Source organism: Mchenga conophoros, linkage group LG18, assembly GCF_057382185.1.
Source record: "Mchenga conophoros isolate Kocher_MC1m ecotype Shallow Benthic linkage group LG18, M_conophoros_male_GT1.1, whole genome shotgun sequence".
Lineage (NCBI taxonomy): Eukaryota > Metazoa > Chordata > Actinopteri > Cichliformes > Cichlidae > Mchenga > Mchenga conophoros.
The window spans coordinates 13,087,867-13,100,022 of NC_140543.1; the positions used below are offsets into that span (position 1 = coordinate 13,087,867).

At 43.2% G+C, this 12,156-nt stretch overlaps 1 protein-coding gene across 17 annotated transcripts in view; it reads left to right on the top strand.

Moving 5' to 3' along the window:
* LOC146553336 (receptor-type tyrosine-protein phosphatase F) overlaps nucleotides 1–12,156 on the top strand; it is a 163,477-nt gene that overhangs the window by 125,184 nt on the left and 26,137 nt on the right. For all 17 annotated transcript variants that reach the window (XM_085254644.1, XM_085254643.1, XM_085254647.1 and 14 more), the window contains 5 exons: nucleotides 673–773; nucleotides 1,385–1,632; nucleotides 2,846–2,924; nucleotides 4,016–4,240; nucleotides 10,136–10,290. In XM_085254644.1, the coding sequence (XP_085110770.1) occupies nucleotides 673–773; nucleotides 1,385–1,632; nucleotides 2,846–2,924; nucleotides 4,016–4,240; nucleotides 10,136–10,290 (808 nt within the window). The remainder of the gene's footprint in view (nucleotides 1–672; nucleotides 774–1,384; nucleotides 1,633–2,845; nucleotides 2,925–4,015; nucleotides 4,241–10,135; nucleotides 10,291–12,156) is intronic.

Genomic DNA, 12,156 nt, shown 5'->3' on the forward strand with positions numbered 1-12,156 from the left:
TTGGCACTCTTAGACGCACAGTCATGTCATTGCTCACCATAAACACATGTCACTCGCTTCTGTTTTAAACTTTATCGGTGCTGTGTCTTTCCCATCTTCCACTCAGCATACTGTAGTACATGACTGTGTTTATTGATTTATAGAGTACTAATCTCATTACACGCTACAGTCACATTACCATGCCTCCTCGTCCTCCCTCCCATTACACACAAATCTAAATGTTACCCAGCATGTAGCTTCTCATGCATTTTATAATCTTATAAATGAAAGATTTCTTATTTATAACCATGCACGATGCCTGTTTTAAGACACATGTTGCCACTCCTCATGTCATATGCATTTCTTGGTAATCACAGTGATCTCGGCCTGTTGAGTGTGTCTTGTGAATGGGCGGCAATAAATGGGACAGGCTCAGGGAAATGGAGTCTATTTTTGTATGATCTGTAATCAAGCGTGAATGCGATTGTTAATGTTCTCTGAACACTCCTGTGGCTTTTCAGGTTTGGTCATAAGGAATTACAGCAGAATATGTTCGCGTTGTTTACTGAAGGGGCGACTTGCTCGTGTGCTGCTTTATAGTAGTGTGAAATGAAATTATGCACAGAGATTACTTTTTGTGGTGTACAAGATGTCTTACTTGAGGTATTAATGAGTGGATTTTCCTCATCCTAGCTTTCCCCACCCTGAACTTTGGTGTCAAAGCTGTCATGAAAACGTCCGTCTTGCTCACCTGGGATTTGCCACCAAACTACAAACCCCAAGCACCTTTTAAGGTAAGTACCAGCCAGGTAGACGGCCATTGCTGACACGAGGTGCAAAAAAGATTGAATATGAACTGAGTTTGCACAGACAAAATACTTGCAGTACAATTTAAATTAAAAAACGCTGGATTAAAAAAAAACAACAACTCTTATTCTACTTCAATAACATGTTCTGACATGCTGTACAGCCATTTGTAATATGAAAAAGCAATATTAGGTGCTGACACTTATCACAATATGATTGAGTCACTTTTTGTATTTGCACAAAAACTATGAAAATCCCAATTCATGCTCGTTTATGAGGTGTAATAATCTGTCAAAGTGATATATCAATTCCCACCCAAATGATAGGGGAGCAAAGACAATTTAAGGTGTAAAAGAACATTGGATATGCGCCAGTGGGCGAGTGCGACGCTTGAAGCACTTGAGATGAGGTGTCAGATAAGATGGGCATCTCCCTTAGGACCATACTGTTTTTGCTTTTCTTTTCTTTTTCTTTTTTTTCCACGTGTGTGCGTTTGAGAGGGAAGAGAGAGTGGTGCGTGTGAGCAAACGATATTCAGGCTGTATATCTGTGCTGCCGTAAATCACAACTCCCAAGTTTTCCCCCCGTGTGCTTACAGATCTTGTATAACCAGCAAAGCGTGGAAGTGATGGGAAACCTGAAGAGGAAGCTGATCACGCAGCTGCAGCCAGACACAGACTACTCCTTTGTACTGACAAGCAGGGGCAACATTGCCGGAGGTCTTCAGCAGCAGGTGTCCATCCGCACTGCCCCTGACCTGATCCAGACCAAGCCCAGGACACATCATGCTCAAGGTGGCAAGATGAACATCACCCTGCCAAAGATCCAGACCACCACTCGTGTCAAGTACGTACTGATGGGGACTAACCACACAGGCTTGCTCTGGGCTAGAAAATGATTGTTATTAGTCAGGAGTAACAAACAGGTTTTGCTTTTTATGTACACAGATTGTGATGCATATAAGTTATACATTTATCATTTTAAAATTGATGTTAATACAAAAATTTACAGCCACAAAACTGTAAATTTGGGACCTAATGCGACACGTGTGTCTGATCGCTACTAAAACTATTCGAGAACTTAGGATTGCAACTTTTACTCTGAGCCATTTTTGTGACACGGCAGCTGATGATAATTGAGACTTAACATCAGGTCGAGCTGTGTTATCTTTTGACGCAAATTGTTAAGAGGAGAACTGCACCTGACCCTTTTCCTTCGAACGCACACACATAGCGACACGTCTGTGTAAAGGGGGAGTACACGGGGTTGATTGGTAAAAAAGATTACAGGGCTGTCAGGGCTGGCCAAGGTCCAGCACAGATTGACAGCCACGGAGTGCCTGTGATTGGGGATGGGAGGGTTGAGGGGGTGTGTAGGTAAGAGGGAGGGGGTGAGGAGTCTTGTTATACGTCTCTTCTCCCACTACTAGACTTGAGTGACTGTTGAATCACAGAGTTGAGGTCTGGAGAGAAGCAGCTGTTTTTGCTGTCAGCAGCACCTGATTTTACAAGTAGTCAAATGCTGCATCGGGGGCGAAACTTGTACCCGAGACAGAGTCGGGGCAGAGACGAAACATATATAACCTAATGCATTCTCCAAAGCATTCTCCTTTATTCATCACCTAGCCTCTTAGCTTGACTGTAAAGTCTTAAATGTCTTACTAATGTCTTTCTTTTCCTTCTATTTTGGTCTTCTTATTGAAAGCAGGAGAACACACACGAGTAGTCACATAGCTGCTTCTATTAACCTAAGGAATCCTATGGGGATCTATGCTAGCTGAAGGCTCCCCTCACTGGGATTGTGTTTGTTCCAGTCTACATGGCAGATGTTCTTAGTGATTAGCAATTAATTGGCGAATGCATTGCCAATCTGCTGGTGTTCGACCTTGGTCGGAACCACATGTGTTTTACTTAAATTTTGAATTCAGCCCAACAAGGATCACCGTCAAAGTACGCCTCCTTGTTTTGACTGTGCTATTAATGCACTTGGCCCACTTTGTTCTCAGTGTGTACGTGCATCGGCCGGTCTTTCTTAACACAAGCTTTATTTTTCATGGCAGGTGGTACTACATCGTTGTGGTGCCCATGTCCCCGGTGACACGCAAGTGGAAGAATCCAGACGAGATGGACATGGATGAGGTGAGTGCCAGCCCATGTCTGATTGGCTAATGTGCCAGGTCAGGGTCCCAAATAGCACTCTCTGGTCCAACTGGGTAGAAAGTGACGAGTGGAAACTAATTAGCTTTACCCTCCTGGGCGCCAGAAGAAAGAGATTTTAAACAATGACTCACTCAGCTAGGTGGGGAGTGTCCTGAGTGAATGCCAGGTCTGCAGACACTGCCCATTTGTTGAATATAGCAATTTGTGTGTACATAAAATAGTTTGGTCTTTGTTTAATTATTTGTATTGTTGTAGATGTTAGGCAATCAAACTGTGTGGTCATTTTCACAATTGTAGTCAAAAGAATTACTGCTCTACCTCTATATTTTTCTTTAAATTGTTTATAGTCAGGCTTTGCCGCCTGTAGACAAAGTTTTACATGAGTTATTCAAATGAGGACAAAGATTTATGACTGCCTTATTATTCCATTGAATAAAGGTCTTCCTTGTCCATGAGGGAATTTAAGCTAAATGACATGCCTAAATATTAATAGCATAATTTTTAAGTAAACTGCGAGGCTCGTTGGTCTGAATCACTATTGTTCAAGCTCCCTGTAGAAATAACAGAAGAGACTGAGAGGGAGAGAGATGGGACTCCCTGAGTCATTAAACACCGAGCAGGCCATTGTCTCCTCCCTCCGACATAATGATTTAATAAAGCTACATCTGGAGCAGTGCATGAGACATCACTGACAGAAAACAAAATGCTGCTGAAAACACAATGCCGCAGTGCTGTATGTGCCTGCTCATTTATTAACCGGGCTGGCAGTCATGCTGAGTTTGTGTGCTAGAGCAAGTGCTAATTGCTCACTTCGTAGATTGGCTGCATTGTTTGCAGTTATATTGCTGTGCAAAGGCCATTTTAGCTGTGCACAATCATTATCTCTTATTTGGAGGCATGCTAACAACCAAACCTGGATGTCTAGTGCCAGTGCAAAAGCTTTTTTTAGACTTTAGGAGGAGTTGATGAAATTTAGAGAAGTTGGATGCCATTGTGTATATGGAAGAGAGATTTTTGACCAAAGAGCCAAAGTTGTGTATTATTGAGAAATCTCTCTTTTTCTACCCCAGCTGCTCAAATCAAGTAGAAGTTCTGTCGTAAGACACCGACGTCACTTGGATTCCACCAAGCCTTACATTGCTGCCAAGCTTGCGTCACTTCCAACCACCTTTATGCTGGGTGATGAGAAAAGGTACGACGAATTCTTCAACAAGCCCCTGACGAGCTCACAGCAGTATCTCTGCTTTGTCTTGGCTGAACTTCAATCTGAAGGGACTGACAGCACTGCTCAGTATGTAAGTAAAACATCCAGCCTTGATGGCGTAAGTTGCTTCTTTATTTTGCTTTTTAGTAAAGAACTTGCGTTTGTTTTTTAAACACTGAAGCTTTTCTGTATTTTGGTACATGTTAATTTTTCTTTTCTCGGACAGATTATTTAAGTTTATCACCCATCCTCAAACTCTAATCACTCTGCTCCTCAAAGCGTTCCAAAATAGCAGTGGGAAGTCTAATTGTTTTTGTTTTTATTGCCAATTATCCTTTAATACTGCTGCCTCTAAAAGTCATTGTAGCTTGTCCGGATAACTCCCTTATCACTTAACAATGACATCAGAGATCCAGCTTTGCCATTTCGGCAGCAGCAGGGCCCTGCGCACATCTCTTTACAATGCTAATACTAGACTCTCGGCTTTCTCAGCCAGGCCCCAATGCACTCGTCAAACAGCTCCAACATGGAGGCCCAGTTCTCCGTGGGACGGTCTGGAGTAAACTTCACAGCAGAAAGAATGAGCGACTGTGATTGCTCGGAGCTTCACCGCTACCCGGGACATGTATATTCAGTAGCTGTGCCCTGAGTGATTTTATTTTATTTTTTTTAAATGGAAGAGAGCGAACGCTCCAAGTCCGAAACCCAATCCCAGACTTTTCACCTATTTCTTTCTCTTCACTCCCTCCTCTGAGCTTTTTTCCTTTACCCCTCTCTCTGCTTCTCTCACCCTCTCCACATTTCTCTACCATGAAGAGAGCAGAGAAGATTGATTAGAGCAGCTGAAGTTAAGAGGGAGATGAGGGCCTGGTCTCAGGGTCTCGGGAGTCTGTAAAGCAGGCCTGATTCCCTTGAAATGCTGCTTTACATGTCCCTAAAGCCCCCCACCACCACTACCCTACTCCAGTAATCCCCTACTCTTTCACTCAGGAAAGAGGAGGGACATGCAGGGGAGGCTATAGCGGGCAACCACGGTATACTTTACTTCAAAGCAGATGCTTAAATCCCATCACTGCACAACACTCTCACCGTACCTGCAAGATACACCATGCTGGATCAGCAGCGCTCAAGATTTCTCTCTTTCTGTGCACTTGCCCTCCTTAAACTGCGTCGTACCCACCTGCTTTTAAACTTAATCACTTGGATCAATCAGATTCACTCACTCTGTGAGTCAGCCAGTGTGTTTACCTTCACTTCAGCTTTCTGCAGCAAACTCATTTCCTAAAATGTATGTAAATAGGACACTTAATTTCCTGAATTAGGATAGCAGATTAAAGCAAACATGAATAGTAATGCTGCAGTGTACTTCTGATGTACAAACACAAATGGTTTTCTAAAAAAAACATTTTACGGCGCCACATGACAAAGACTTTAGACAGAGAAAGTGCTGCCGTGACAAAGATTAAAGGAGAGATCATTAGACGTGGCAGTGCATTCTTGGCCCTAAAATGAATATTCGAGTGTGGATGGCTAAAACTCACATTTTGAAGCTAAATCAAAATAAGCTGACAACCATTTCAGAACGTTGGTGCTTTTGTGAAAACATTCACAGAGGTGTGCATACAGATCGTGAAAGCAGTCAGTTTTTTCTACATATCATGTCCCCTAACTGAACTGTCAAAATGCTCTGACAGAAAAAAACCCCACTTCAGGCTACAGCTCACAAATTCACTTAAAATATGCCATCCATGGTTCAAAAATACAATAAGGGATAAAAAAAATCCAATAGCTGGCCTGCTCCATATAATAAGCACAACATCTACACTAACAGGATTATTATAGAGCATGTAAACACCTTGATTTTCTCATTTCTCCTATCCTGGCTTCACGTGTGCTTTTAAGCATACTGAATGGTGAGGTGGCTACTGCAGTCATTGATTTCTGCACAAATCCCCTAACTGCACTCCTTGGGAAACACGGCAGTGTTTGTTTTTGTCACCCCCAACGCGCCGCTTTCGAGCGTTTATTACTAAACACACGGGTACAGAAGGTAAAGCATGCAGGAGGATCGAGCAGTTAGCAGAAGCTGCCTCGAGCAGGATCTTCACCAGACCCAGGAGAATAAGACAACAAGTAGTGGAATAAATGACTTGTGTCTTTACCACACTTTCTCGCAACCACCCAAACTCCCCCAGTGTAGATCAAACAAGACCGCCAGGATTTAATAAGCCCTCGTATATCAACGGCCACAAGCAGCCAGCAGTGGTTGGAGGGAAGAAGAGAAGGAAGGCAAAGGGGGAAGAGAGCGAGGAAGAGAGAGGGGCAGAAGAAGAGAGGGTGCCTTCATGTCTCCCCAGCACCCAAGGCGGATAAACAAGCCGGGGGAGGTGTGAAATGGGATGATAGATTCTGGGTGTGTATAAACAGTATCATTTAATGCGAGAAGAGAGTGAGGGAGGGAGGAGGCATGAAATATTGTGTGATGTGAGACAGAGAGTAGGGGTGGCGTTTGATAGAGGAAAAGAGGGTAGCAAAAATTGTGTCTCGCGTCCTGTCCAGCCTGTGAAGCCCAGATGAGAGGAAGTGAACGAATGTTTGAGGAGGAGCTCGTGTTTAATGTGCGCTTTTATTTTGAGGGAAATTAGATGTTCTGGGAGAGAGAAAAAAAAATCATAATGGGGTGTTTTGCTATTTGCAATGCTACCCAAGCATTTCCTGCGTTCCCAAAAAGAATTGATATTGTAGCACTAAATCTGCCGGTGCTATGAACTCACAATCCCCTCAGCATGGAGGACGGGGTTGTTTTTTCATAATTTAAAAGGCTTTGACAGATAATATTAAAAAGAGAATTATGACAGGAAAACAAGATGGGAACATGAGCATATTCAAGTCACTGAGTGGAGTTTAAATAAAGGCAAAGTCACCATTCAAATGCACTGTGTCCCATCCACTCCTGGAGGTATTCCCCTGTAGCAATGCCTCCAGATATCTGAGTGCTTGGTATTCAGACAGTTAGAAAGGAGTAATACATGTATGTTTGTTTGGCGCGCACCCCGCAGCTTATTTAAGCCACTTTTGGAGAGTTGAGGAGCTCGCGGGGTCAACGGCGAGTTGAAACAAATTTGCCTGCGCTGTGCATAGCGGATTCTGTGCTCAGGGGATGGAGGAGCAGTGGCTGACTGCGGAAGCTGTGTAGCTCACGGGCCAGATAGCAGACTCGATACACTGCTACTACCACAACACCTTTTCCTCTGTCTCCTCTCTCTGCCATCTCACATCACCCACTATCTCCCTCTCTCTCTCCCTTGTTCTCTTACTTTGTCTCAGACAAATATAGTCTCTCTCTCACAGACACACACACACACACACACACACACACACACACACACACTCTTCGCTAGTGGCTGCGACCAAAACAAATACCTTCACTCGTGCAGGCTTAGAGAAGTTTGTGAAAAGGCTCAGAAAAACTGATGTTCCAGGTGTGCTCACACAAAAACATACACGCTTTTGTTTGCAGTTCTTGCACACAGTCGCACACACATACGCAACCAAATACATCACTGATAATTCTTACAGTTGTATATATCTTTATCTACAGTATTTCTTTTATTGTTTATTCTCTTCTACTTGTCATTTTCTTCTATCTCTTCTCTAGTGGGGATGGCATTTAATAGAATTTTATCAAATCATTTTATCAAATCTGTTTTCAGCATCTAATTCACTTTCTAAATGCGATTGCACTGCAAAATGTGTTTAGCTTCATCTCTCTGTGTTTTTACCCACGTCTGTAGCCCCTCCTGTAGATGTAGATCCTGCTACATCTCTGTGGACAAAAAGAAAAATTATGCAATTTAAATAAACATGGTAAACTCTTTGGCCTTGTTCTGTTTCAACATTTAGGTGGGTGATACATGACAAAATACCATCCATATAAACGTCAAGGCTCCAGTGTTTCCCAGCAGTGTAACAATATGATCAATGTATTCACTCCATGTGTACGTCGCGCATATCCAAACACACTGCATGCCCATACTTTACAGAGAGACGCGCACTGATCCAGAGTTGTAAGGGATGCACTTATGTCTTTCACTGTCTCTGACTCACTCTCAGATTCGCACATTCCTTCACTGCACCATTGCTCCATTGTGATACCGCTGTGCGAGGGCAGAAGCATTAGGAGCTGCGTGACTGAGCTTTTATCAGATATTAGGGCCGTTCAAATGGATGATCCCACTACTTCACCGTGACCACCAGACAAAAAGCCCTCTCTTTTTGTTCAGCCCTCTCCTCTGCTCTTGCTCTTCTTCTCTTATCCTTCTCTGAAAGCACAGCTGCAGTTATTTGTTACCTCATTAAAAAAAAACTTTTTCCCAGGATTCCCTGCAGGGCCATATCCTACAGCCTTTTTCGGGCCTTCCCAAAAGAACAGGAAGCCTTGTGGTGTCGTCACATCAGCAGCGTCCCATTGCTGTGCCGTTTTTCTTTGTTCTTGGATAATAGGTTCCTCCCAAAGGCGCTCAGAATGGTAGAAAGCTGGTCTCATGTCCCTGCTGTGTGTCTGTCTGTGTGCGTGTGTGTGAGAGAGACAGAGACAAATGTGAAACATTGCCGCTGTAAACTATTGCTGTCATGAAAATGTGAATTTTTTTCACTTTCCTGCTTGATTTATCATGTTTCCGGGCCCACTATGAGAGCATGGTGGTTTGCACGTACACCACTGAGACGTGCCGTATCACACACACCCAAAGTGTAAGTTTTCATGGCAGTTGTCCAAGAGCATGAGTGATAACAGAACTATATGACAGAGCGCAGGACTCTTTGAGCTCATCGCAGCTTATCTTTCCAATTAATATCTGCCTGTGCACTGAAGAGCAGGCTGCTGTGCAGCTAATGATCCGGATTACTGCTGCCTGCTGCCCCACCATTCCCACTGCATGCTGGGAGCCCAATTCCCTTAGAGGTCTGCGATCTGTCACCCATATCCTTCCACACTCTGTACTCCCTATCCCAACCTGCATCTCCTATCGTCATTCAATAGGTGTCACGCTGAGTTCTAATGACAGATGCCTCACGCCTCCCTTTTTCTCATCTGTCAGCTTGCTCTCTCACAGTTGGATTCCTTCTTCTTCAAACCTTTTTTTTTTTTTTTTTTTTTTACCACCATGCACCATACTGCATCCCCTCGGGTACCCCGTCCTCAGATACATACACACCGATGCATACCTCCCCACCTCCCTTTCCCCCATCATTCAGAGACGTGGAGTGGAAAGATGTCTCATTTACAACCAAGGTGGAAATGCACCCTCGTCGTCACCTCCTCCTCTTCTGTCACGGTGTGAACACTAATGAAGAAGAGATGAGTCCTCTCTTGTGCCCCCATTTATCTCAGCGACCAAGGGACATGCACACTTATCCCTGCCTCTCCATCTCTACCTCCCTCACTCTGGTGTCAGTCGCTCTGTCATCAGCCGTCTTAGTTTTTTCTAACAGAAATATATAAACTTGATTTGAGTTTGGTCGATAGCTCTGTGGCCTGCTCTGCTTCATCACTGGACTGTCATCTATTACTAAGTTGACACAACTTGACTATCCGAGTGCCAGAAACAAGATATGGGAAGTGAGATATTTGGTTTATCTCTTATGTAGAAAACTTTGTTTCCAGTTTTGTTACTTCAGCCACAGAAAGTGCTACATATTCAAAGTGTCAGTATCTTTTTTAATTGTCCTTTAAGTATATAAGTGGTTGATCTACAGTTGAACCCTGTGTAGAATTTTAAATTCATGTTAGCAACATGCTCGTTCTCCCCGAGTCCAGTGCCTTTTCCTTTGATGTTTGAGCTTCTTTTTTTTTAACTTTAGGCAGTTTTAAACACCCTAGGGAATCCAGATTACACTTAAAGGAGAAGGGAGACCTTGCATACATACTAAAAAGTCTGAAGTGCCTCTCTGATGTACCTGTACTCTCTTTTCTGTTTCCTTACAGATGACATATTCAGCTAGTCCCTACTCAGATCCAATCGAGGTCACTTCAAGTATGGCTCAAGGGATGGAGCAGTCTGAAATGCTGTGGGTCATGGGCCCAGTGCTGGCTGTGCTGCTCATCATCAGCATCGTCATCGCCATCCTCATCTTTAAGAAGTAAGAAGCCATGCTTCTGATTATTAATTGGTTGAGGTTGAAATGCGGTGACACTTGTGATTGTAGGTTTCTTATGGTTGCATCAGGAATGGTAATGAGACGTGCTTCTTCCTGCCACTTGCACCAGGCTCCTCGCACACCAAACTATAACATCCACTTTCCTTTGCATAATATACACGGTAATGAGAGGAGAGCCAAAGACACGTTGATTTGTTTTTTTTCATACAAAATATTTTGGCCCAGCTGGCTATTTTCAGCAGTACTATGTGAAGTCTCAGCAGAAATGGCAACTGACATTGCCTCCCTAATAAAAAGCACAGCTTGGCTGTCAAAATCTCTTAGTTAGGAGTGAGGAATGTGTTTTTGCCAACACCATTGGTCATTTGAAATAAGAAACAGAAGGGTGCAACAGAGGGCTCAAGTAAACGCTTAGTCAATATCTCTTTAAAGCACTTCGGGTGCCTCTGTGCAGCACACCATGACTATGTACAGACCAACGAGGTGCTTTGGAGAAACTTTAATGGCTAATGTTAAAACGACTAGTCGATTAGAATTAATGATTTTAAGTGATTTATTAAACAAAAATGCCAAACATTTGCTCAGTTCTGCTTATAAGCTGTGAAGACTTCCAGCTATATTCTAATGAATATTTGCACTTTGAACATCTTTGACTTTTGTGCTGTCAGACATGACTTTCAATTATAGATTTTCAATAACAAAATAATGGAGCTATAATTAACAATTAACCTTTTTTTCCCAAATAACCAAAAAGTAACTCATGCAGCTCTATAAAACCAGCCTTTCTTCAAGCATGGTAGTCATGCACAGTTATTTGTACATCATTAATTTTAAAGAATATTGCACTGGCTGCAGGACTCTTTCCCCTCACTTCACTTCTTCATGATTAAGTCCTACCTACTATCTTGTCCTGATGGATCCATTACAAGATCTTAATTTCACATCATACGTGCCTCACCTGCCATCCTCAGCCTTGCAGCCTTGCTATGTGGCTGCTGTCTCCGGCAGACTTAGAAAGGGACTGGTTAATAATAGGCCTTGAGACAGCTCACTGCTGAGTAGCACGTCCTCTGTCTGGAAGCCCTTTCTTCATGTAGACACAGATTGACAGGAGGGACTGTGGGGAGGTGGCTGCGTGCCCTTTTCACTGCGGACTGGCAGTAAATGTGCAGAGGAATAATCACACTGTAGCTCTGGTTGTTATTGCTACCTGCAGAGTCGCCAAGACCAACACTAGCAGCAAACAAAGCCATGATTATTCTCAAAAGGCTCGAGAGATTTTTTTTTATGATAACTTTTTAAAAATCATTTGCTTTCAATATTTGGCTTTTTTTTAGTCTTTGGAAAACAGTCCAGTTAGATCAAGATATGTGTTAAAAAATACTTCTGCATAACTATTACACATTAACACCCCGACTTCTTTCTTGCCTTTGTGAATGCAGCAAACAGGAAAGGTGGGTACTTTCCCTGAAACATCCATCACAATTTCATCTCCCACTGCCCAAGTCGTTTTCATCCGTGTTGTGAAATTGGTGGTATTAATCATCTCTATGGGGTTGCAGAGTTGGCTGTCTCTCATCTCTAATTGACATTGCACACCAAAAGCATCATCTCAAAGGAATCTCAGGAATCATCTTTGTGTCTGATGTGTTCGACTTTAAGAAATTGTACAATACATGAGAAAGAGCAGACTCTGCAGCCCTGGGTAACTGAGGTCAGAGGAGCTCCAGGGTCATGTGTACCGGTGCATGTTTCACATCTAGTCCCAGCGTTCCTCCCACAGATCGTTCTGTCTGCTGTGGTTTGTCTCCGTGCTGCGTTTCATTATCCAGCCAGTGTCAGCGTGCC